The sequence below is a fragment of the Acanthisitta chloris genome, unplaced genomic scaffold (genome assembly GCF_000695815.1).
Source record: "Acanthisitta chloris isolate BGI_N310 unplaced genomic scaffold, ASM69581v1 scaffold15846, whole genome shotgun sequence".
In the NCBI taxonomy this organism is placed as follows: Eukaryota; Metazoa; Chordata; class Aves; order Passeriformes; family Acanthisittidae; genus Acanthisitta; species Acanthisitta chloris.
The window spans coordinates 41,369-64,896 of record NW_008676620.1 but is presented as its reverse complement, the minus strand read 5'-3'; the positions used below and the strand labels follow the sequence as shown (position 1 = coordinate 64,896).

General features: G+C 37.3%; 1 protein-coding gene across 1 annotated transcript in view; it reads left to right on the top strand.

Moving 5' to 3' along the window:
- Positions 1–1,086: 1,086 nt before the first annotated feature.
- The window catches only part of ERP44 (endoplasmic reticulum protein 44), a gene marked incomplete at its 5' end in the record, with an annotated part of 29,966 nt that continues 7,524 nt past the window's right edge, over positions 1,087–23,528 (top strand). The window contains 7 exons of the mRNA XM_009076214.1: positions 1,087–1,159; positions 2,956–2,995; positions 5,203–5,318; positions 14,968–15,152; positions 15,608–15,723; positions 19,951–20,008; positions 21,245–21,361. Coding sequence (XP_009074462.1) covers positions 1,087–1,159; positions 2,956–2,995; positions 5,203–5,318; positions 14,968–15,152; positions 15,608–15,723; positions 19,951–20,008; positions 21,245–21,361 — 705 coding nt within the window. The remainder of the gene's footprint in view (positions 1,160–2,955; positions 2,996–5,202; positions 5,319–14,967; positions 15,153–15,607; positions 15,724–19,950; positions 20,009–21,244; positions 21,362–23,528) is intronic.

The window sequence follows — 23,528 nt, the reverse complement described above, 5'->3', positions numbered from 1 at the left end:
GAGAACCTTGCATCACTGGTTTATTATATCCCAGCTGCTCTATGTGATTTTATTTGGATGGTCTTTGTTTCTAGCTGTTTTCCTTGGTGTGTTTTGTCATCTCTGCCTCTTTAGCCATAAGCATATCTCTGTTAGCTGAGGGACCATACATTGATTGAAAACATGAAGCTAGAAGGCATCACAGTAGAGCATCTGGTCCAAGCCCTGGCCCTGCTTAGAGCAGTGATGACTTTGTGACTGACTTGCTCAGAATGGAAGCATTCATGTCCCAGACCAGAATCTGTATAGCTCCACTCAAAAATTTGCATGCTTGTCTCTGAAAGCAAAAATAAGTTGTGATTCGCTGATACCTTTCTTACCCAGAAAAGAGCAGCACCTCCACCCCCATCTCTTAGAGAAGGAAAGAACTGGGCCTGATGCAGTGGATATGAGACTGCTCTTCAATAAAACTGTGTATGCTTGTGATAGTTACATTCAGAGTACTATATATGTTGCTTTGTATTGAATGATTTGGCTGATGTGGTGTCTCAGTTTTTACAATCTGATAACGCCGATTGCCTGCTGGGACTGAAGCAGTGTCAAGAAAAAATATAGGAGGAGATAAAAGACTCCAGCTAGTTGAGTTAGATATACTGAAACTGTTTCCTATAATAGCAATAAAAGTGGAGGAAATTGAGGCTTTACCTAATGAGAAACTTTTTAGGCAGACAAGCCCTGTAAGCGACAAGAGGAGTTACTTGTCTCTGGGTGAAACCTGCAATTCCTACACACCTCTGGGCTGTGTGAGGTTGTTAGGTTGCTAAAGTGGGGGTTTGTTTCTTTCTTCTGGGTGAATTTATAAGTTATTCTTAAAGGTGCAAAATTTACTTGTAAATTTTCTGTCACCGTAATAGAGAATCATATTGAGAGATTGCCAGTTTTGCTGTAAATGTGTAAGTATGTCTGTAAATAATTTATTTGTAGTACTGCTGTCATCTGAAATGCACTGACTGGCTTACAATTCTTTTACTGCAATGCTTAAAAGTCATATATAAGTTACTACTTTATTGCTGAAATGTACTTTCCTGGTTTGCTTTCTCTTTTTAGGTGTCTTGGCTTTTTAATCCAACAAGAAGTGAAATAACAAGTCTAGATAGTGGAAATATAGATGACATTTTAAGTGAGTACTTTGAATATTATTTTTTCTTTGTGTGTCTGCAGTTACTTATCTGTGTGAATATTGCAGTGTTATTAAATGAATATGCATACTCTGGCTTTGAATAGATGAATTGCAGTTGGCTTAGAAATATTAAATGCCTGTGGTCAAAATTAGCTGTCTGAACTAATGTATTTGCAATGAAAATTTGAAGTGTCTCAGAAAAATAACTGGTATCTAGTTGCAGATGGGAGTGCTTGATTACATCAACAAAACCTGTCAAGAGGGCATTTTAAAAGCTCCCAAAAAAATAGCAGCACCTGAAACCCACAGTGATGGGCCTTAGTATCTTGCTTGTTCAGCTATGCTTTTTCCTCAGGTTGAGCATTGTCCTGATTCTGATGGCTCACAGAAAGGCAATATGTAAAATAAGCAGATATGTGTTCTGTGTCTGAAACCTTTTCCTCTGAAAAATATGTATGCCTGTATCTGGTTGCCTTTGCAGGAAAAAAAGTGATTATATTTTATCAAATATAGTGAGAAAAAACATCTCTTTTATATAAGTCTGTACTAGAATCTGCCTGTTGTTACAGGATTGCTTTTGTGGTATGAGATCTGTTTGTAAATACCTTTTATACAGTAGGAAATACAGAATCATTTTATAAAATGTTATTGATACAAGGGAATATGCCAAGTGTAAGTACTTTTAACATTTATCTGATTGCTTTCAATAAATACTTTATGCCTTGGAGGAAACCCTAAACTTCTCAGTGCTTGTTAATTACGTGTTCACCACTTGCATCCCTTGCTGATAATGAAAATCTTAATGCTGTAATTTTAATCAAACTGTAGTGTTCCCCAGCCTTCTCAAGAGTTGCCTTTACCAGCATGTTGTCCATTCCAGGCTTTCAACATCTTAATTTTTGCATGTAACTGTTCTGTAACTTTGCCAATTTTCTGCTTTGTCAGCATTTCTGCTTTATAAATCTGTGGCTGATATGCTGTAGTTTCAGTATTCTTTTTTTTTTTTTTTTTGCAATGTCTAGGCCACTGCTACTACTGAAAATGTATTTAAAGCATGGTTATTGTATTCTGTAAAGATCACAGTTTATTTTTGAGCAGGAGATTTATAATTTTTTATATATATTTTCTTTTTTTTTGGTATGTGAAAAGTAATGTATAGGAGCATTATTTCACTACCTCATCTATGTATCCCTGTAGTATTGCACTTTTTTGAGTGTCCCTTAGCATTTTTGGTTTTTGGGGGGACTGAAGATTTCTTTGCTACCTTTTGTCTTAGTATCCTGCTTCATAGCAAAGAAGGGAGCTAAGGGCTGGCCAGAGCAAGCTGCCTGTTGGTCACTCTCCTAACCCACATAGTTGAGATCTCAGCTTTTAACTGTTTCTTACACTTATGAATAATCCAGCTAATGCTTAAGAGATACACTAGAGTACAGTTTCTGGATGCAGGTGCCACAATTTTAAATCCAGAATTGCTTTTATTTTATGTGCCACTTAATTACTTCTTCTGTTGTAATACCTTAAGTATTCACATTTTGAATGTCTAATGTATCAATGAAGTCAATAGAACACTTGATTGAAGGCCTCTTTCATCACTTTCACATTTTTTATAGATTCTATTTCAGATAAGATTTACCCTAGCAGTTTTCTAACAGTCAGACTAAGCTATATGCTGAATAATCTAGAAGTACTTGCCTTTGTAGTTTTTTGTGCATATTTTTGTATGCTCAGATAAGAGAACTAAGAAGTTTGCCTCACAATGTGACATTGGGATTTTTTTCTTTTTCTTTCCTCTCCAGACAATGCAGATGTTGCTTTAGTTAATTTTTATGCTGATTGGTAAGTTATTCAAGTTTGGGTTTTATTCTCTGTTTAAACTTCTCTCTTTTGAAAACTGTCATGTTTAACTGTAGTTTTCTAATTGAAAATACAGCAGTATGTTGCTTTCAAACCAATCCTTTCCTGGTTTTATGTCCCTACTGTTTCCCCTCCTGTTGTTCTGCCATCCTATGTTTCATTCCTCCTAATAGAGGAAAAAATGGAATATTTTACTCTCCATTTGCTTCTGTGTTAGTCCAGTGCATATGTACTAGAAGGAAAAATGACTTGAAATTGCACTAAAATCAAATCTTTCTCTAATTTGTAAGACCTTTCAAGTGGAGAACTAGAGAAATTATAATTGAGAGGTGAATCTGAGCAACTGAAAAAGGAAGGAATTTGGGGCCAGATTGGTTAGACATTGTGAAAGACATACTAGAAGGAGCTTGAAATGTGTTTTTAAACCCCAATTTGCATGCAGAATCATTGTTAGGATTAATTTAAGCAGCATACCCCTTTGAAATGTCTCTTTTTTTTAAATCATAGTGCAACTAAGTAATTAGTTAAGTAAGAAACTAGGCCTAATCTCTTGTTTGGTATAGAATTATCCTATAAAGAGTATCTTTTAAGATAAGTAAATAAGTGAAGCTTTAAAGATGGTTATTTTCAGTTTGTGATCTGCAGTTACCTGGTGGATCATGGGCTGCTTCAAAAGGTTTTATTAAAGATAAGCAAGGAAAGCAATGCTATGGAGACTAAATTTAATACACTGAAATTTGGGGTCTGTGTTGCCATTGAAAAATCATTTTTGGATTTTGCAAATGACAAATTGCAGGTAGCTAAATATCTGTGTTCTGTCATAAAGGGAAGATACCAATATTTTGAAACTTGAAATAGGGAGGTAACAAGCATCCTGTTTTAGGACCTTAGTAGCACAACTCTTTGCCCAAATCCCCACTGTTATCATATCTTCTGCAGAATAGATCTGCTTTGAATGTGAAGATTTGTATATGCTGCAAGTTGCTTGACATCATAGGCCATAATTTTAAAATATTCCAACCTTAATTATGATCATTACATGTAGGCATTCAGTAATAACCCCTTAGCATAGCATACTGCCAGTCTGTGATGTGACTTCTGAATGAGAACAGATCAGTTTTGCTCATGTTTTATTCTGCTGTAAGGGCGAAGAAGAATGAGGGACAAGGAAGTTGTGTGTAACATATACATACTACATAAATGTGTAGTGTGTAGTAGTTGTGGTGCCCAGAGTAAATTTTTTTTTGCAGGCAATGGATTTTAGCTCTGTTTGTATTTTGAGAGCAAAACTTGCCTCTCCACTTAGGTGTTTGCTGCTGCAGACATAAGTGTCCCCAGGCTATGGCTGTTAAAGTTGAGCAGGGCTTCAGTGCAGGCTGGTTTGTTGCAAGTCTCTGCTCCATGAGGACTCGTTCTGACAACTTCTGCAGTGCTGTTGTGTGTCTTCAATTTAAAATTCTGCTATGTGTTTAGGAGGGCAGAATATAAAATGTCTTTATTGACATATTAATAATGGGCTTGGGCTCTAGTGTTAGCCTAATCTCCCTAAAGCCTCCATAAGCATCTTTACAATCCTACAGCCTTTTTCCATGGGCAAAAAGAGAGAATTTGCTGCAAAATCTGGCATGACGACTGAAGAAGGGACCCATAAGGTTCTCTTTGCTCATAGTGCTGTAAAATCAGTCTGCTCAATGAGCAGTAATATAGTACATAATACCTACAACTTGTATTTTGACACCTTGGAAGCTACCTCCATGGTATTTCTTGAAGGTGGTGGTGAATATTTGAATCTCAACAATCTAAGTAACTTCCTTTACTACATTTTAAAAATTACGTCCCCAAGGTTAATTCAGGTAGAAAAAAAATGAACAACGTACTTGCTCAATAGAATATATTTCCTAAATGTTTATGATTAATGCTGTTTCTTAAGCAGATAAAGCAGGGGGATGTATCTTGAACTATGTATTCTTTTAGAATTATTTTTTCTTTCCCACCTGAATTATGTAAGTCATTTTTTAACCTATTTTTATCCAGTCAGTTACTGAGATGACTACAAGTAGATGTGATTTTTTTTCAATATTTTTTCTGTCTGTTTCTCATTTCTTCAAAGATTGAAATACTCCATGAGTCATCAATTAAAGTATTTCAAGTTAATATTTTGAAGTTATGATTTTGTGTTCTATTTACAGGTGCCGCTTCAGCCAAATGCTGCATCCTATTTTTGAGGAAGCTTCTAATGTAATTAAAGAAGAATATCCAGATAAGAATCAAGTGGTGTTTGCTAGAGTAGACTGTGATCAGCATTGTAAGTAAATTCTGATTTACATTTTTCTGTGCTATCCTGCTACTAAGTTGCTCATTGCATTGAAGAATATACTAGATAGCAATCTAAAGTGTACCTGACCCACCATTAGCCAAGAGTTGCTTTTATTGCATCAGTGAACCTCTTCTCCCAAATTTGTCAGGGCAATTTCCAATGTTGTTTTCTCATTGCATCCATAAACATGCATTTATATCTGTTCAGCCTGTCTTGTTTAATGAGAAAAAATGACAGAGTTTATAAATTGAATTGGCTCATTGACGTGTCAGAGAAGCACCAGTGCAACAGATGATACAGGAGAAAAGTCAATTACATATGTATGCAAGGCAACTGCTTTGATTTACTGTTTTCTTTCCCATTTTAACAATTTAACTTTTCGATGTTAGGATCTTTCACTACAGTGGGAATTCTTGACTTGTGTCTTGGTTCTTACTTGCAGATTTAAAAGTCAGTAAGTCCTCTTGAGCATCTTCCACTGGCATCACTTTGTGCTCCATTTTGTATACATGCACATAGGTGCCCAGCAATAAGAGCACCTGCCTTGTGATCTTGGAAGAGATCTTAAGTAGAAAAAAAATCCAACTTTTAAGGGAACAAACCGTTTCAACTCAGTATCCGACGTGTAAAATAAACTGATTCTTCGAACTATAAGGAGTGGCCAAAGAGATTCTGTTCTGCCCCTTCCCAAAGATCTGTAAGACCAATTCATGACCACCAGAAACTTAAATGCCTCTGGGGTTTAATCTTTGATCTCTAGGATGCAGGACTGTCTTTATAGCCTCAGCTGGAAAAGAGGCATAGCAGTATTCACCTAGGGTATGTGAGCAGCTTTGGAGCTTTCAAGCTGCCTTTCTACGTTGGAATGGTTGGGATGTGTTAGAAATGATACAAAACTTTTAGCGTAGGTATTCTTGAAGAGCAGTTTATTAGACACAGGGTTATAGAATCTCCTGGACTGAGCAGTGCTAGTGCCTTGAATAGAATGTGGAACAGTGCACTTCTGTAAGTGCCTGGAGCATTTCCAGAGCAGCAGCAGCAGAATGGAGTGGAATGGCTGTACTTAATGTGCTTCACTGGATATGCTTTAGTCTGCTTGACTTACAAGTCCAGTAGTATTTTTTCTTTCTTATTATAATGTTGTCTCTATTAAGTGAATGTTTTCCTACCTCCTTTCTCAACAACCTTTTCTAGAATCATGGATTTTGGGGGGTTGGTGAGGCTTTTTTGTTTGTTTTGTAGATCTTTTCTAGTTTCATTTTGGTTGGGTTTTTGTTTGTTTGTTTTGTAGTTTGGGGATTGTTTTGGTGTTTGTTAGTTTGTTTGACTTGTAATACCTTCCCAGATCTCAAATATTTAACTAGATTTTCAGGTTCTTTCTTTTTCACACTTGCTGCTCTGTTTTGCTTCCAGTCATCTGTCTATGTGGTGTGTGCTTGGGAAATCTTAACCAAAAGCATAGCACTAAGTATTCAAATTTGCCATCCTTAAAAATCAGTTTTCAAGTAAAGCAGTCAAATCCTTTGGAGGAGTATATTGAAGGCAAAGCCTGATATGTGGTCTTTGCCAAAGTTTTCTTATGGAGATTTTTGTCTTTCTTTGTTCTGAGTTCTATTGCGGAATCTACACAATCTGCCCCTGATCTTTGCAATTGTAGAAGATAAATGCAGTTGTAGCAAGCATTTTATTTGTTGTTCAGTAACTCTACATACTTTTGCATATATTTTGGTATATATTCTATCACTTTCATTAGTGATAGTTTCTCAAATTATCTTGGATCTTTTGGGGGGAGGGAGGAGTTAAGGATATTTGTACTTCCAGTTTAGTTGGGTTTTATGGTTGACCTTAATGAATAAGTCTTACCTCAGTGTCTTAACAGTCTGTTTGGCTCATCTTTTCATTCAGTCAAGATACTGACAATGAAACTTTCTATAAATTTATCACAAAAGACTGTAGTAAAATCAGCCTGTGTTGCTGAGTTTTATTGTTAACCTTTATATTAACTGCTGAAGTCCTTATCTTGTTTGCTGTAGCTTGAGTTGCTTGAGTAACTCAGAGTCTTTGGGCTGCTGAATGCCCAGTGTTTAGCCATGAGATGTTTTGTCTTAGCAGTAATGTGGCTAAGTGTTTGAAACACTTTAGGAGCTTGTTGCTTAATTTTCTCCTCATAGCGTCATTGAATTAAGCTCATCAGAGCTTGTTATGGAGAGCTAAGGCCTAGATGCAGGGAGGAGATGCTGCAGCAGTTGTCTTTCTTCCCCTGGGAGTAGGTGTAGTGGGCTAAGTAGAAGGCAGCCAGGAGTTGTGGTCTTTTGTTTTCATTACTGGAATACCATGAGTTCTCTGTATATACTCTTTCTGTTTTTAATTAAAGAAGTAGATGAGCATGACTTGACCTGCAGAAGCTGGAAAAAGTGAGAATTAAAAATGAAATGTTTTAATTACATTGCCTTTTCGAATTAAAATAGCAAAGCTGCATATGTCATTCCTAGTTCCTAGTGTTTATTAGCTGGGTTGCAAGCAATTGTACATTTCATGGCACACAGTGGGTGTGCTAAAGTTTTAAGTATTTTGACTTTGATTTTAATGTATAAAATGTTTATAGCATAATATAACGTAGATGATGTGTAAAAGCTGTAATAGCAGCTTTGTAGAAAGAGGGCGATTGTTACTATATTATCCAGCCTGGGCCTGCTGTAGTAGCTTGTTTAATGGTGGAATCAAAATTGTTACTGTCTCCCACCCCCTTCCCCCTTTTACCTTTATATTTTTGTGTGTATTTACATATTTTAGCAACACTAGAAGGCTTATGTCAATATTTTAGGGTTTTGTTATGCCTGCAGATTTCGTACCACTAGTAGTTCACTATTAAAATTATGTTCTAGAGGTGGTGGATTATTTGCATTACAAATGATCTGTTTCTTTTTGAGGCCAAGACTCTGTAGGGAATCCAAATAGCTGATTTCAGGGCACTAAAAAACAGCTTTCAGAATGGTCAGCCAGGCATAGATACTTTCCATTTAATGTACTATTATTGAAGCACACTGCAGGGCCCAACAGCTCACAGCAGCTTCTGAGGGTAAAGCAAATTAAAGAGAATTATTGATGCACTGCCAAATGTTTGATGCCTAATGACAAAACCATCATTCTGTCTGCTCTTATGGCCAATATAAAGATGTTTTTCTGGAAGGTGATAGGCTCCCTATGTGATTAAATACAAAATCTAAATAATGACACTATATTAAGACTCTGTGTTACATTTGACATCAGTTTATAATGTTGTGGAAGATAATTATAACTGAAATGTGTAAGTTAAGTCATCAGGCTGTTTTTAAGCTGGTGTGGAGCTAAAGGTAAATCTGATGAAGCAGGTACTCTATAAGTTTTGAGAGCCTCATCCTTTTACAACTTAGAAATGCCTAAGTTCCACTGCATTGTGTGTTGTTAAAATCTTTGGTATGTTCAGTTTAGTAATTCACTTTTTAAAAAAGTTTCCATATGAAATTACAGAAGATCTTTCTGCATATACATTATTAGGAAGGTTTTGTTTGGTTGTTTTGGGGTTTAGTTTTGGGGGTTTTTTTTACTTGCTTGTGGGGTTTTTTTAATCCTTTGTGTTAAGCAGCAACATTGGAAACTCACTTGGTACAATGGATTTCCTATGTTTCTGTCTTCCATGAATGAGTACTGCAAAATTAAAATTCGTGTTTCTGGAGGAGGGTTTATATTTTGGACAGTTTCTCTGAATTTGTCATTTGGAGCTGTGGTACAGAATTCTTGTACATTAAAGTATATATATTGTGGTTTTCATTCTGCTGCACCGTTATTTACTTTGATTTCTGAGTTAAAGGAAAGTAATAGCTAGTTTGAATAAATCTTCGTGCCTCCAAACCGAAAGCAATTCTCACTGCTGGGATGTAAAGAGGTGCTTTGCTAGACAGCCTGCTTAGAGAACTGTTATTCTCCTTTCAAAATGTACATGAGTGGTATTTTCATTCACTACTGTGAGCTGCTAATGTCTCTGGGTCCTATTGTTCCTGCAGTGTGTGCTAATGTTAGTCTTCAGGGATTAGACTGTAGTGCTGCCATGCCTTTGGTAAGCAAAATAACTCAGTACAATAACAAATGAAACTCTTAAACAAGCATGAGGATTCCATTGCACTCTTGCTACTTTGCTTGGGGGGAAAAAATCACTCTAAAAGAGTTACCTCTGGATAAAATAAGAAGTGGAACTGATTTGGAGAGGTTGTTGATGGCACTCCTCAGAAGAAGCATTTTATTAGCCTCTCATAGAAGGTTCTGGGATGCCTACTCATGAGGCCCTACTAAGGGCAGGCATGGCTGTTGTGAATGCTTCTTTGCAGCAGAAGGTGGTCTAGGTTTGCTGTTACCTGAGTTTGATATAGAAACCTGAGTTTGATATAGAACACTGATTGCTTTTCTTGTACTTGTTTTGGTCCATTATACAAGTCACCAGTATCAAAATCATTAGAATAGGATGCCTAGTTTAGATGATTTTCCACGTTACTTTCTAATTCTGCCTCCTGTGAGTGTTCCTGGGTCTTATGATTATGTGCAAGTGTCACGAGAGGAGAGTTTAACTGGGGGAAGAATTAATGATGTACTATGAAATACTTAATAATAAGGTGAATGTAGTGCTGTATGTAGTGAAGTAGGAGGTAGAAAGGCCTTTTAAATTAACTGGAGAGAAAAAAGGTGGTGGAATCATAACTCAAAAAAGTATCTATCAAAGGCAGATTTCCATTCTTATTTGTAGTGTGCCCTGGCTGGTAGCCTGGGGGACTTCAAAAGATGTTGATTGATCTCAAATGAACGAGCAGAATACTCATTTGGGAGTCCCAACTTCAAATATACAGCTGAAAGGGTTTGTACTTTTGAGACAGAAGGTATTGCAGAAAGGTGAAGAGGAGTTAAAGATGATTTAAGACACGGAAAGATTAGTGTTAGATCAGTGAATTTAAGGTCTCTGTATATGTAGCTATGCAGCTCTTACAACCATGGTGTAAAACCAAAGTTAGGAAGTGCAGTGGATGCATGGATCACAAATGATAGCTCACAAAGTCAATTTTCTTAGAGGATTTTGCTCAGAAGATGATGTGGGAGACTGTCTTGGAAAACATGAGTGCAAATGTCAGGTTTCATGTGAAAGTTTCATTCAGAACAACAATAAAAGCTGCTGTCTCTTCCCAGCTGTAAGAAACAGATTTGCTCAGGAGAAGTATCAGTATGGTGCATCTATGAAGAGAAATGAGAGACTGTAAGACATTCCTGTTGGATCTGGTAGAAGGAATAATAGAAAAAAGACTGGGCAGTTTAGAAATGGTTGCGTGTTAACAGATAGACATGCAAAATGGGGAGGAGAGAGTGATCTCAATCCAGCAGTCATTGGTCTGCTTGAAGTTTCTGATTTGTAGAGGGTAAGAGAGTGACCAAGTATGTCAATAGCTTCCTAGCATACCTAATGTGTAACTGTTCTGGTAGCACAGACATCAGGCTTATGATTTAATGATTAGTTCAGCAAAGCACAAGCATAAGGTTTGTTCCTTTTAAGTACCTTAATACATGAAGAAAATAGTTGTGAAGTTGTAGCTGAGATATTTTTTTTTTCTTTTTTTCTAGGTAGGTTGCTCTTATATGTTTCAAATACCTGTTTTCATCAGAAAATGGACAGTGAGAATGTCTGGAAATATTTTTAAATCTAATTTAGGATTTACTATAACTAATGTGTTCTATGAATGAGTTCAAACAATATTCCATGTATTTGCATTGTGTATTTCCAATTTTAAAAGGAATGTAATTTTGTAGTTGCTCTGCTTATGCTAACTCTACCTGTATCAAATGCCAGGGCTTAATGAAGCATTTAAGGTTTACTCTATTTGACTTTTGAATTAGTTCAAACAATTTTTCATGTACTTGCATTTTATATGTTGTAAAAAGATGGTTTCCAAATACTTACTTGTGTAGGAGTGTCATCTCTCTGTGTTAGTTCAAATACCAGTACTCATGGAATCTCAATAATTTCTAAAGATTATGCAAGTTCTGACTTAGGAAATAATGTTTGAATTCAGTTTTGACAGTGGGTATTTTATTGCCATTAATTTTTTAAATCAACTTCAGCCTTTGATGAAGATCCACAGCACTGGGGCTGCAATCTCCATCTTGGAGAACCTTCATGACCCCCTGAATGCTCACTCTGCAACCCTTGCATCCTTCTATAACTGTGGAAATAACCCAGAGCAAAAGTCCATGTTGTGAGACAACAAAGTGTAGTTTTTTGTGTTCTCTTGCTGTGCATTTCTGTAACAGTAACAGTCCTTAATCTCAATGTGTTTCTGCAAAACCCGGATATGTAGTGCTCCTTGTACCTTGTCAGACTCTGGCCAAGTTGATGGACTGACGCATTGTCAGACCAAAGGTCCTTCTATCAACAGGAGAGAAGGGCAGCAAATGCCTGTTTTGCAGATGTTGTTTGTCTTCCACTGAGCAAACAAAGTGGTTCCTCCCTTGTTATACCTGCTGCCTTCTTGGAGGCAGCTCCCAGTACTCATGGAATCTCAATAATTTCTAAAGATTATGCAAGTTCTGACTTAGGAAATAATGTTTGAATTCAGTTTTGACAGTGGGTATTTTATTGCCATTAATTTTTTAAATCAACTTCAGCCTTTGATGAAGATCCACAGCACTGGGGCTGCAATCTCCATCTTGGAGAACCTTCATGACCCCCTGAATGCTCACTCTGCAACCCTTGCATCCTTCTATAACTGTGGAAATAACCCAGAGCAAAAGTCCATGTTGTGAGACAACAAAGTGTAGTTTTTTGTGTTCTCTTGCTGTGCATTTCTGTAACAGTAACAGTCCTTAATCTCAATGTGTTTCTGCAAAACCCGGATATGTAGTGCTCCTTGTACCTTGTCAGACTCTGGCCAAGTTGATGGACTGACGCATTGTCAGACCAAAGGTCCTTCTATCAACAGGAGAGAAGGGCAGCAAATGCCTGTTTTGCAGATGTTGTTTGTCTTCCACTGAGCAAACAAAGTGGTTCCTCCCTTGTTATACCTGCTGCCTTCTTGGAGGCAGCTCTTAGGATCTTCAACTAAAAAGCAGTGGAATTTAAAGGGAGAAAACATTATTGATCTAATACTTGTTAATATGGAATATATTGGCACCTTCCCTTGAGAAATTTGTATTAATATGCAACAAAAGTACTCTGAATTGAAGACATAAAATGCTTTACCCTTAATTTTAATTATAATTAGTGCATTAAGAAACTCTTCTGGGATATTTAGGAAACAGGTCAAGGCCTTTCTCTTAGTCAAAATTGATAGGCCGAATTCTGTGTTATTTTATAGTGATGCAAAGCTTTTTAGGAATTAACCTTTACTGGTGAAGCTTTTAAGTTTAGTGGTTTGAGGGATGTTGAAGAACATTTTTGTGGAGTAGATGTGGTTTCTTATTGCTTTGCTATGCACAATTTGTTTTCAGTTCTTGAACTTGTCTAAGCTGTGCAACTGGTACAAAGATTGTTTTCAGTAACTAAAGCTGCAAGAGATTAGTAGTGTTCTAACAGCAATTGAAACTACTGATGGTTTCACTGAGAATTCTCCAGGCAGCAGGGAATTCAGACTTCTGTCTGCATTCTCTTTTAAAAAAGAGTCAGTGTGAGATACAAAGCAAATCTGCTTTGTGGTAAATATATGCCTGAGAAGAAGGGATATTTTTGTCAGAAAGGATCAGTGTTCACATCATTCAGTACTGCACCACATATGCTGATGGACACTCATTTGTTTGCCTTCCCCCTGTGAGCTAATCCAGGTCACCTGAGGTGTACCCTGTGGCTTCTAAGGAGGCTGTGAAAAGTACGAGGGCTTGCATTCAGCCCACATGTCCAGTGCCTTCCTCTCTCTGTCTTGAAAGGATAAATCCGAAGTTCACTCTTTCTCTTTCCTTGAGAGAGAAGGGGAAGTGTGGTGGGTGTGGCTGACTGGAATGAGTCGCCTGAAAGGACTAAGCAGCTCGGGAAGTGAGCAGACTGCTCATATCTGGAGATTCAGTTGGGTTTAGGTACAGAGGTTTAGGTATACTGCATCCCACTCTGTAACAGAGGGCACTCAGTTTTCAGAGGAGCTGTGAGATTTTGTTTCTGGATTTATTTCCAGGGGAGGAACAAACAGGAGGGCACAATTAAGCAAAGTAAAAGCCAAAGGAAAGTCCTTATGGAAATCTACCTGACATTACATGCTTTGTCTCTATTGTTTAGTTTTAGTCTTGTTTTCCTAAGAAGCCAAAGTGTTCAGTTCTTCTTCATAAAAGCTTGAAGCTTTTTGCTGAACTTCAGCTACATATGGAAGAAGGGAAGAGCATGCAAAGCTATTAAGTACTTACAAACTTTGATTAAAGCAGCTGTGGGGTTTTAGAGCTGCACAAAACCAGTTTCTGTGTTGTAGCAAAGGCTGCTGTTAAAACTGAAGGCTGATGGATCCTGCTCAGTGTGCCATGGGCCTCTTGCTGGTTATGTATAAGCTTCCCTGTCAGTTCATAGCTGGGAACTAGCTGCAACACCTGTTGCAACTTACCGTGCCCCAGTGGTTAAGCAGAGTGGAAGAGGGGCAAAGGGGCACTTGAAGTACTCTGGTGGGGTGTAGTGAAGAACCACATTATTGCAGTGGTTGGAGGTAAGGAGCATAGGACACACATGCATTGAAAACTGGGATTTATGGCTTCTGCTCAACTGTTGTCTTTGCTGCTCTCCTAATTTTCCTGTAAAACCTATTTCTGGTTTTTATTCTTTTTACACTTGTAAGTTTTGTGAATAAATCAATAACTGACCTGTTATATATAAAGGTGAAAATAGCAAGTGCCCTTATGCTGGACAAATGCAAATACATGTTCCTTTGTTGTGTGAAGCTCTGTGGAGTTCATGTCTAGAAAAGTGCTGGATTTCATGTAGAGGTGTGAATGAAGACCTGTATTGAAGGGAATACTGGCTCTGGTTGACCAAAGAGGTGTTTGCCTTACTTTAGAAACTTGAAATTTTTGGTTAGTTCAAAACCTGAACAGCTCAGAACTGTAACAAGTCTTGTGGCCTTTGTAGGCTTCAAGAAATGCTTTGCAGGGGGTTCATATTCTCTTAGAATTTTAGACATGACAATTATATTTCCAACACTGCAATTCAGATAAAAATCATAGTGAGTTTTAAAAAAAAGGGGATGTTTTTATTAACATTTTCTCAAGTAGCTTAATTAACTGAGATTTAGCAAGCTTTCAAGATTCTCCTGTTGTTGTTATGCTCTTAAGACTGGCCTTCCTTGTTGTTCATAGGAAGTGTACTAAATGAGTATACCTGACCAAGTCAAGTACTTATCCCAGATTTTGGTGAATTTTTCTTTTCTTTATGAAGATAAGCACATGTGAGAAATACATAGCTGATATCTCTTCTCTCCCCTGTGGCAGTGTGTGCTTGGGGTATGGGTTTATTTTAGTTTTGTTCTTGTTTAAATGTGTAGACCCACTGGTTCAGAGGTTCCACATATGTGCAGGCATACATGTATAAGATGCCACGTTCAGTGTGTTTCTGTGTTTGTAGGACACTGGTTTTATTTTCTTAACTTCTTTTTAGCGGATATAGCTCAGAGGTACAGGATAAGCAAATACCCAACTCTGAAACTCTTCCGGAATGGCATGATGATGAAGAGGGAATACAGGGGCCAGAGATCTGTGACAGCAATAGCAGATTACATCAGGCAGCAGAAGAGTAACCCTATTCGGGAGGTCCAGGATTTGGGAGAAATTAGTTCTCTTGATGTAAGTCTTTCAATTTTATTACTTCTATTTAGTTTTTTTAATGTTGAACTGATGGAGCATAATGTGTTTCAAATACATACTTACTTTTTTCATTCAGCAATGTTGAGTTTTGGGGTTTTTTTAAAAATGAGTGGAAAACTGGATCATTTCCAGTATTATAAATTACTTCAATATAATGATCACTTTCAGCTGCATTCACTCCACCACCAAATTACTTATTTTGCTTTTAATAATTTGAAAAGAATCATATGTTGCATTTGACAAGATACTTCTAACAATCCTCACTGAAAAAATACTGGCAGGGATGCTTCTGAATATTGAAAAGGCAGAAGAGAAATAATTTCTGCATTTAATGACTGCTGAGTGAATGGCTTCTCTGTTTTTAATATCCTTGGGGAGCAGTGATAGTTTTTGATAATATGATGTAAGTTATAATCCAACCTTTGTTTTTACAGCGCAGCAGAAGAAATATTATTGGATACTTTGAGCAAAAGGACTCGGACAACTACAGAACCTTTGAAAGAGTAGCAAATATTTTGCATGATGATTGTGTGTTCCTGTCTGCCTTTGGGTAAGTTTTAAAATTTGTTGACTGCATGACTTTATTATCGGAATTCTGTTAACAAGTTGCATATAATTTAATTGAATGGACTTCTTTAGTACTTTCAGTGTGATATAACTGAAAAGACTAGGCCTTAATAGAAATGTACACTGAGAGAAGGATAGGAGGAGAAAACTATTTCTGGCCTTAATGTTTGCGGAGAAATTCAACTTTTCTTCTTTTTTTTGTTTCCTTTTTCTTTCTTTTTTTCACTCTTTCTGTATAGTTTAAAGGTAATTAGGGAGGCTTGGGGTGGGGGATGCTAGACAGTTGCATCCCAAAAACCTGTTTTTTGGTTTTTTTTTTTAAAGGGAGAGGAGAACACATAGGGAAGACTTTGAAAATGTTTCGAAATAATAATTATTAGCTTTACAGACTGAGTAACTCTTTTTTTGCAGTGATTTTTTCCTTTTTTTTTTTTTTGTAGGTTTGTTTTCATACTTTGTTTTTTGTCCTGTAAAGATTGTAGCTGCTTGCTCATTTCTTCCTGATGTTGGGCGAGTGAACGTTGTTCCAAAGAGCCTAATTTCTGTGCCCAAGTCTTTTTCATGCAAGTTCTATGTCACTGCACAGTGTAACAATTTAAAAAGGCAATAGCATTGGTGAGGTACAGAGTGTAAGTCTAGAATAAAAACCTACAGAAATGAGAATTTCTCCTCAGATTTACAGTGATATTTTAAAATATTACAAGATATTCACTGGAAGAAAAGGAGCAAATTGGGATTGAGTGATTCCCTTTGTAAGTAGCATAATAAAGTGAAATTATAGATTCTTTCTGCCAGCATTGCCCAGTTTGAAGTGTCTGGGCATTAATATGACTGCAGTGGTTTCCAGTCTACCCACAGTTGTGAAATCAGGAATTTGCATGGAATTTGCATTATGCTAGCTCTTATACCTTACGAGAGTTGCCTCGAGAGTGTTTTTTAATTGGATACAGCAAAAAATAGGAGACAAAGTGAGAGGATGTATCAAGGTAGATGTTGTTTCATCTGTTTGAACAAAATCTGTTGTCAGTCACTTGATGCCTCTTCCAATATGTGTCCAAAATTAGTTTGGGAGTGGGGGAAAGTATTTGTAATGTGCAGGAGTACATGTGGCTTTCCTTTCCTTCAGTTCCCAGTTAGGTGTGCTCTAATTGTGTAAGCAGCTTGTAAATCCGTGGTCTGTCAGTCTTATCCCCAAAGAGTGGCCATTATCTCAAGTGTTTTCCAAGGAGTGCTTCCATGCTTATTCTCAGGACAGCCAGTCTGAGTCGTTACTAGTTGTTTAAGTTATTTATTGCCCCCTTGTACAACTTTTCAGTCATTTCAGAAATAACTTTTTTTAAAAATCATTAATAAGATAACAGTACTTTTAAGATTTGTCTCTCCTCTTGTTCAAGTCTGTTCATCTTCTGTTTGCTGTTTGTCAATTTCATATAGTAAGAAATGGTTTCCCAGCACTCAATGTTAGCAGTTGGTTGTTGGGGATTGCTCTTGAAGTAGTAACTATGAGGATCTTGTTGGTTGGGTTTTCTTTGTGTTCAGATATAAGCAATAAGCAGACATAATGGAATGGATTTGATTATTTGTAACCTGCCCATGTAACTACTGATTGCACAGCAGGCTAGTCATTATTCTTATCTCCAGACTCCCATTCCCTTGCCAGGCCAGAGCTGTTAGTGTTTAAAAGTGCAGCCTTCCCAACAGCAACCTTGGAAGCTAAATGTTTTCATCTCTGAGTGGCTCTTAGGCTTCCTGAAAAAATTGTTTGCAAAGACTTCTGAGAGAGATACTGGCTACGTATCAGTGTTTCCTTTTCAGATTACATATGGCAAAATGCTTCATAGGGAGCTGACATTGATCAGTCAAACTCTTCTGACTGAGCATCCTAACAGCCCCTGGGAGGGATTTTTGGGTTTGCTATGGGCAGAGCTCAAAAGCTCTATGGCTTGGGAGGTATATGGTAACATGAGCAGTCATGTTCAAATTTCTAGTAAAATAAAATAAAACAATGAATTTGACAGGGGGAAAAGTAATTACTTTGCTAACTCCTGTCAAGGCAGAGCTGTACCCTGTTATGCCAAAATTACTCTGATTTTACATAGTTGTAAAATAACTATTAATGGTACTTGGTTGCAGATCATCTTGATGCTTAAAACTGTTCTTAAATCAACTGATCCTTACAGTTCTGTTAATGTCTGAGGTGACTACAGAACAAGATTAATGAAAGAAGGCTTGTAAACAGGAAGAGGTAGATGAAGAATCTAATGGAGAGGTAGATTTTTAGAAGTAGAACTAGACAGGGATGAATCTGAAATGTTTGTGCATGTGGAAGAGCATGTCCAGGAATAAAAAAACCAGCCAAAGATACTTGTCTGAAAAGGCTGTGATGAACTGCAAGTAATTCATGGCAGAGTGTCTAGGAACGGTTTTAATTTTATGTTAGCAAGTAACCAGGGGAGGGTGTGTGTGATTCCAAGAGCTTCACCTTCTATGTTACTGCTTCAAGAAGAGATGAAATGCAAACTGAAGTGTTTCCATTTTAGTAGTTGTTTTAAAAAGGTGTATCTTCAGGCGTTTGGGATTTCACATCATGTCCCCACTTCGAGTTATCTGAAAAAAAAAACCTAGTCACAACTGCAGCTACTGAAGTGGAAGAACACAGAAGAGGACATTTTGGGTTCTACCACAGGGTTACCCTAGAGCATATACTTCATCATAGATTACCATCAGCTTAGCAAGTAGTGACTGCACAGGTGGCTTCTATGTCTTCACTTTCTTCTTACTCAGTGAAGGCTTATTTGAGACGTGAGTGTTTTATCTCTGTGCTGATAGTCACTAGGAAGCCTAATTTCACATTATGGGAGGAGCCATGTCTAGAATACAGAAATGCAGTTTAAAATACACATCTCTAAGCTGATGCAAATACTGGTAGGTGTAACATGCTATGCAAGGTGTCCTTTGCATGTGATAAGAAAAGGATAATCAGATCAAATGAAATAAATAAAACATAGGTATTTTCAGTGAAGCCTTATCACATCAGTCTCTTTCTTGGCACTCTTAAATTGTTCAGGCCCCTGGAAGATTTATCTCATCTTGCAGTTAGGTAAATTGAGATATTTTGGCTTGTCTTTTTTTTTTTTTCCCTACTTACATCTCTTAGTCAGTGTTCACCAATGTTTATATTGAATCCACAGGAGAGAGATAATTGGAGAAGGTGGAACACTTACTGAATGTTTCCCAAAGGCTGACATGCTTTCTTTTTAGCCTGTGCTAAAAGGAAAGGAAATAAGTACCTATACTCTTTTGTGGCATATTCAGCTAGTCAGGTCAGCCTTGCCAGCATGAGTTAAGCTGGGACAACAAGGCGTGGGAGGGAAGAAGACATGAAGCCTCTTTACATCTCTGAAGGTAGTATAAAGGTTTAGTTTTTATTGGGAGCTTTCTTTGCCTATTTTTTTTCTGTCTCTTCCATTGGATGCATAGCTGTCCCAACTTGCTTGAATAAGAGATGATAATTTTGGGGTACAAGCTAGCAGCTTTTAGGCCATTCTGTTGTGTTTGGGATTAAGGAGCCACAGAATATTCCAGAGGCAAGAGAGGAATTTACAGAGGTGACATAGTAAACTGAATACCAGTGAGGAACTGCATGTCTTCCAGGTACACACATGCTATATCATCAGTGGCCAGAAACTGCACGCTGTGTCTTTTGTTCTCTAGATCTGCTCTGAGAGTAAAAGGGACAGTGTGGGCTTACTCACTATCTGTTTTCTCATTGCTTGTGTTGACAGAGCACCACAAAGCCCTTCTTTATCAGGATAGATAAGGTGTAAATTTTGACTGTAAACAGTGGAACAGGAAGGGTAAATGCAAACAAGAATCCACCTTTCTCTCCTTTCCTTAAGATTTTCTTTTAATTCACTTTTTCTCTGATGGTCTCTTATCAAAAATTGTACTGGCATTCATCACTTGCACTTTGATGCCTTTAGTCCATACTTCTGATCTTAGGGATGCATCTTGCTGGCTCCCTTAACATGCTTTTACCTAGCCAGGCCAAGTTTCTGTGGTCACTTTGCAGTTTACTATAAAGATCAAGGATTTTAATTTTCAAATCGTGAAGGGAAAAGAAAGAATAGCAAATTAAAATATGAATTTGGGGATCTCAGTTATTTTATTTGTCTGTACCAAGACATGCTTACTGGTTGGTTTGTTGTAGGGCTATTTCAAAAGCAGAGAGATTTAGCGGAGACAATGTAATCTACAAGCCACCAGGGGTAAGTGTAACTATGTATTTTATTCTGATTGTTGTCATTATATGTGAATATGAACAAATGGAGATTATTCAGATCATTCAGTATGTTAGTGCATCTCGAATCTTAGTTTTATTTTATCACTAAATAGTGGAAGATATAGGATCCTCTAAAATAGTGTTTCTGAGTCAGTGAAAAAGATCTCAGTCTAATGTGTTGCCAGTTAATGCACAAAACCTAAGTCCAGAATTTTTTTTTCTGGGAAACAGTCAACACATCATGTGTATAGATATTCTGTGTTCTGTAGAATGTGTGAAGCTGGTGCACTTCATTGTTTTTCAAAGCAAGTGACAATTACTGCATATTTTCCTGGCTGTCTTGTGTGCCTTAATCCACAAGGGCTAAGAGCTCTTCTCCTAATTTAAAAAAAAAAAAAATTAATAAAATTAACTATGTGTTAACAAACTGTCATAAACAAAGTTTCACTTGAGCAAGAATTCAGTAAAGAAAATCTGCAAGAATTGCTTTTTGGAGTCATACTGTCTAAAAATCTGCACCTTTCTCAAATGTACTCTATGCTTACAAAAGCTGCTTACAAAAGAGGAAATAGATGAATAAAAACCTGAGGGGTTGGAAGGCAGTTTCAAACCTTTTTTTTTTTTGTCAGCAACAGAATTTATTAGGTTACCTAATTTATATGGCATTTCTGAATTAAGGTGTGTTTAATCATGGTCTCAGCTTGCGAAGTCATGCTTCGCTTCATGTTAACCAAAATTGTAATTACATTAAGGGATGCCAGCACTGAATTCTAAGTTAAAACTACTAGCAAATAAAGGAAAACTATTATTTATTCATGTCTTTGGCAAAGCAAATGTAAAATACCAGTTTCAAGTCCTGTAGGACGTTATCAGGGTTTTTTTGGTGAGTCTTTGGAACTATCAGCATGAAGCAGCTTAATATCTGCTTTTTAGTTTATATCCAAATGGTGTTTTTAGGTCTGGAGATTGTATTTCTCAATGTGGCAGAAGTCTAAATAGCCTTTATTTGAAGCATCTCCAATTCGGAGATGTAATGTTTATTTTCCTTTTGTACTTTTATAACATAGTTAATAGAAATCTTGCATGTACAAGAGTTGAATATTGGTATAATATTTGCTTTCAATATTTATGAGTATTGTTATTTTATATTAAGTAGGTAACATTTGTAGGTAGCAAAGTCATTTTTGCTGTTTCTCATCTAGTGTATTTTTCTTTTCAACAGGAAAATGCTCCAGATATGGTGTATTTAGGATCACTAACCAATTTTGATTTGATTTATGCATGGACACAAGATAAATGTGTACCACTAGTTCGAGAAATTACATTTGAAAATGGGGAGGTAAGAATTTTTCTACTATTCTGGTTTTGTGGTTTCTTTCTCAAAACCAAAAAGTGTCTTTCAAGGTCTCTAATCCATGTCAAAAAACTTTGTGTTTTATTTCAGACAGAAAATAGCTGTCAGGTAATATCTTTTCATTCTTCTTGGGCTTTTCTGGTTAGACTTGAAATACACCAGAGGTGGATTTGTAGTAGTTTCATGCACTACCAAAGAAGAGGTTAAAATTATAATTATAGAATCATGGTGTTGTTAAGGTTGGAAAAGACCTCTAAGATCAAGTCAAACCATTAACCTAGCACCACCGTGCTCACCACTAAACCATGTCCCCAGAGGCCATATCCGCATGTTTTTTTAATGCTTCTGGGGACGGTGATTCTACTAGGGAAAAAAATCTTTAGAAAATTACTGAGTTTATAGGAGCTCCAAAGGAATATTTGTACATAGCCACAGCATCTGGTACAAACTCTGGTGAGGTTTGTAACAAATTGCAGTATGTTGTCCACACTGGGTGAGAAACCAGAGTCAGTTATGTGATTCATTCTCAGTTTGCACGCTTAATTCTTTTTATCCTGAATCCACAGTGCACATAACACTGCTGTTCTGGGCACATGCAGTGCCTCAGGTTTCATGGCAGAGGGTGGGACAGGGTGGTTTTAGTACTTAACCCATTTTGGTTGACTATCTTTCAAGTCAATCCTGTCGAGTTTATTGGAAAGTTCTAGTAGTTAACAAATCTTAATTCTTCATTTGCAACTCATTATGTAAAAGATGCCACATGTTAACATCTTCTGAAGTGTGTGGTAGATTCTCAGTGTACTTTTCCCATGGTGAAACAGGATTCTGAGCCTTAGAAGCCAAGGTTCATCACTGTCAGCTTGCACCACATTGTGTTGTGGTTGTTCTGGTCATTCTCTTAACCTTTGATTCTTGTTTGCTTAGGGAGATAGTTACAATTCCAATATTTAAGCGTGCTGAAGTGGAGATATTTCTGCCTGCTGAGGTTGTATGGTTATTTAAATAGGCTTTTACTTACTCTGTGCACTGCACAATATTACAGGGTAAAAATATGAAGTTCTATGGCTGTTAAGCTATGTCCATGCTACTAGAATACCATATGAATAAGGACAAAAATTTCTTATTTCTTAGCAGACTTTTAATTCAATTTTAAAATCAAAATTGGTCTCTGTGAACTGCTGCTAGGTTTTTCCCTCATTTTCTTTCTTAATGTTTTCATTATTCGATAAGCATCATGGACAGACTAACCAGAAAGATGCCCAATCTGAGCAGAGTGCATTGTTGTGACTTTAGACAACAAATAGTGATCAAACTCTGAAGCAAAGTCTTCTACTTGAGGCGACTGTCCATTCAAGACAGTTCCTATACTGACAAGCAAAGGCTGTTTGGATCAGTAATATCATCATTCAGAAGAAATCACTGTTTAACCTGTAATCAGCCTGTTTAGTTCTGTGTTGAATGAATACGGTGAACCCATGTGGTCTAGTGATGGTGCTGAACTGCAAGTTTTTGAAAGGGTAAAACCTTTCTTAAAGGCATGCAGAAACAACGTGGGAGGCTCAGATCTCCTGAAAATCTTTTTGTTTTTCTCAGTGCCCAACAAAACAGTAGCTTTTGAGGGTGCAGACTAGGCAAATGGAATAGCTGTTCTACTTGCTGTGTCCTGATCAATGAGACATGCTATGAAAGCTGGAATAGAAAAGCAAACAAAGGAAGGTACTGTATAGGAACCAGTTGGGCCCAAATGAGCAAGGCCTTCAAGCCAGTTGTCCTAACACTCTGTTTGGAGATGAATAGATCTTGCTTCTGTAACTTGCCAAGGTTGTCCTTTTAGCTACTTGCACGTAAGAGGGGAGCTTAGAGCCACAATACCAAGTTCTGTTTCAGAGTTCTCCCTCTGGAAATGTACCTGCTGAAATGAGTGGGGAAATGGAGCCATCCTGTAATAGGAGGGAGGCTGAAACTGAGCAGAATCCGTGTGTGTGAAAATGAGAGCAAGCAAATGCATTAGCGGTTGGTTTAGGGGTGGATTGAGAAGCTTGGATTTCATCAAGAGCACCGAAATTATGAGGATCTTTGCAATCTGCTATTAAAAGACCAAGCTTCAACTTAGCTGATGGACTTGGCTGAAAAGAGCATGACAGCCCTTTTC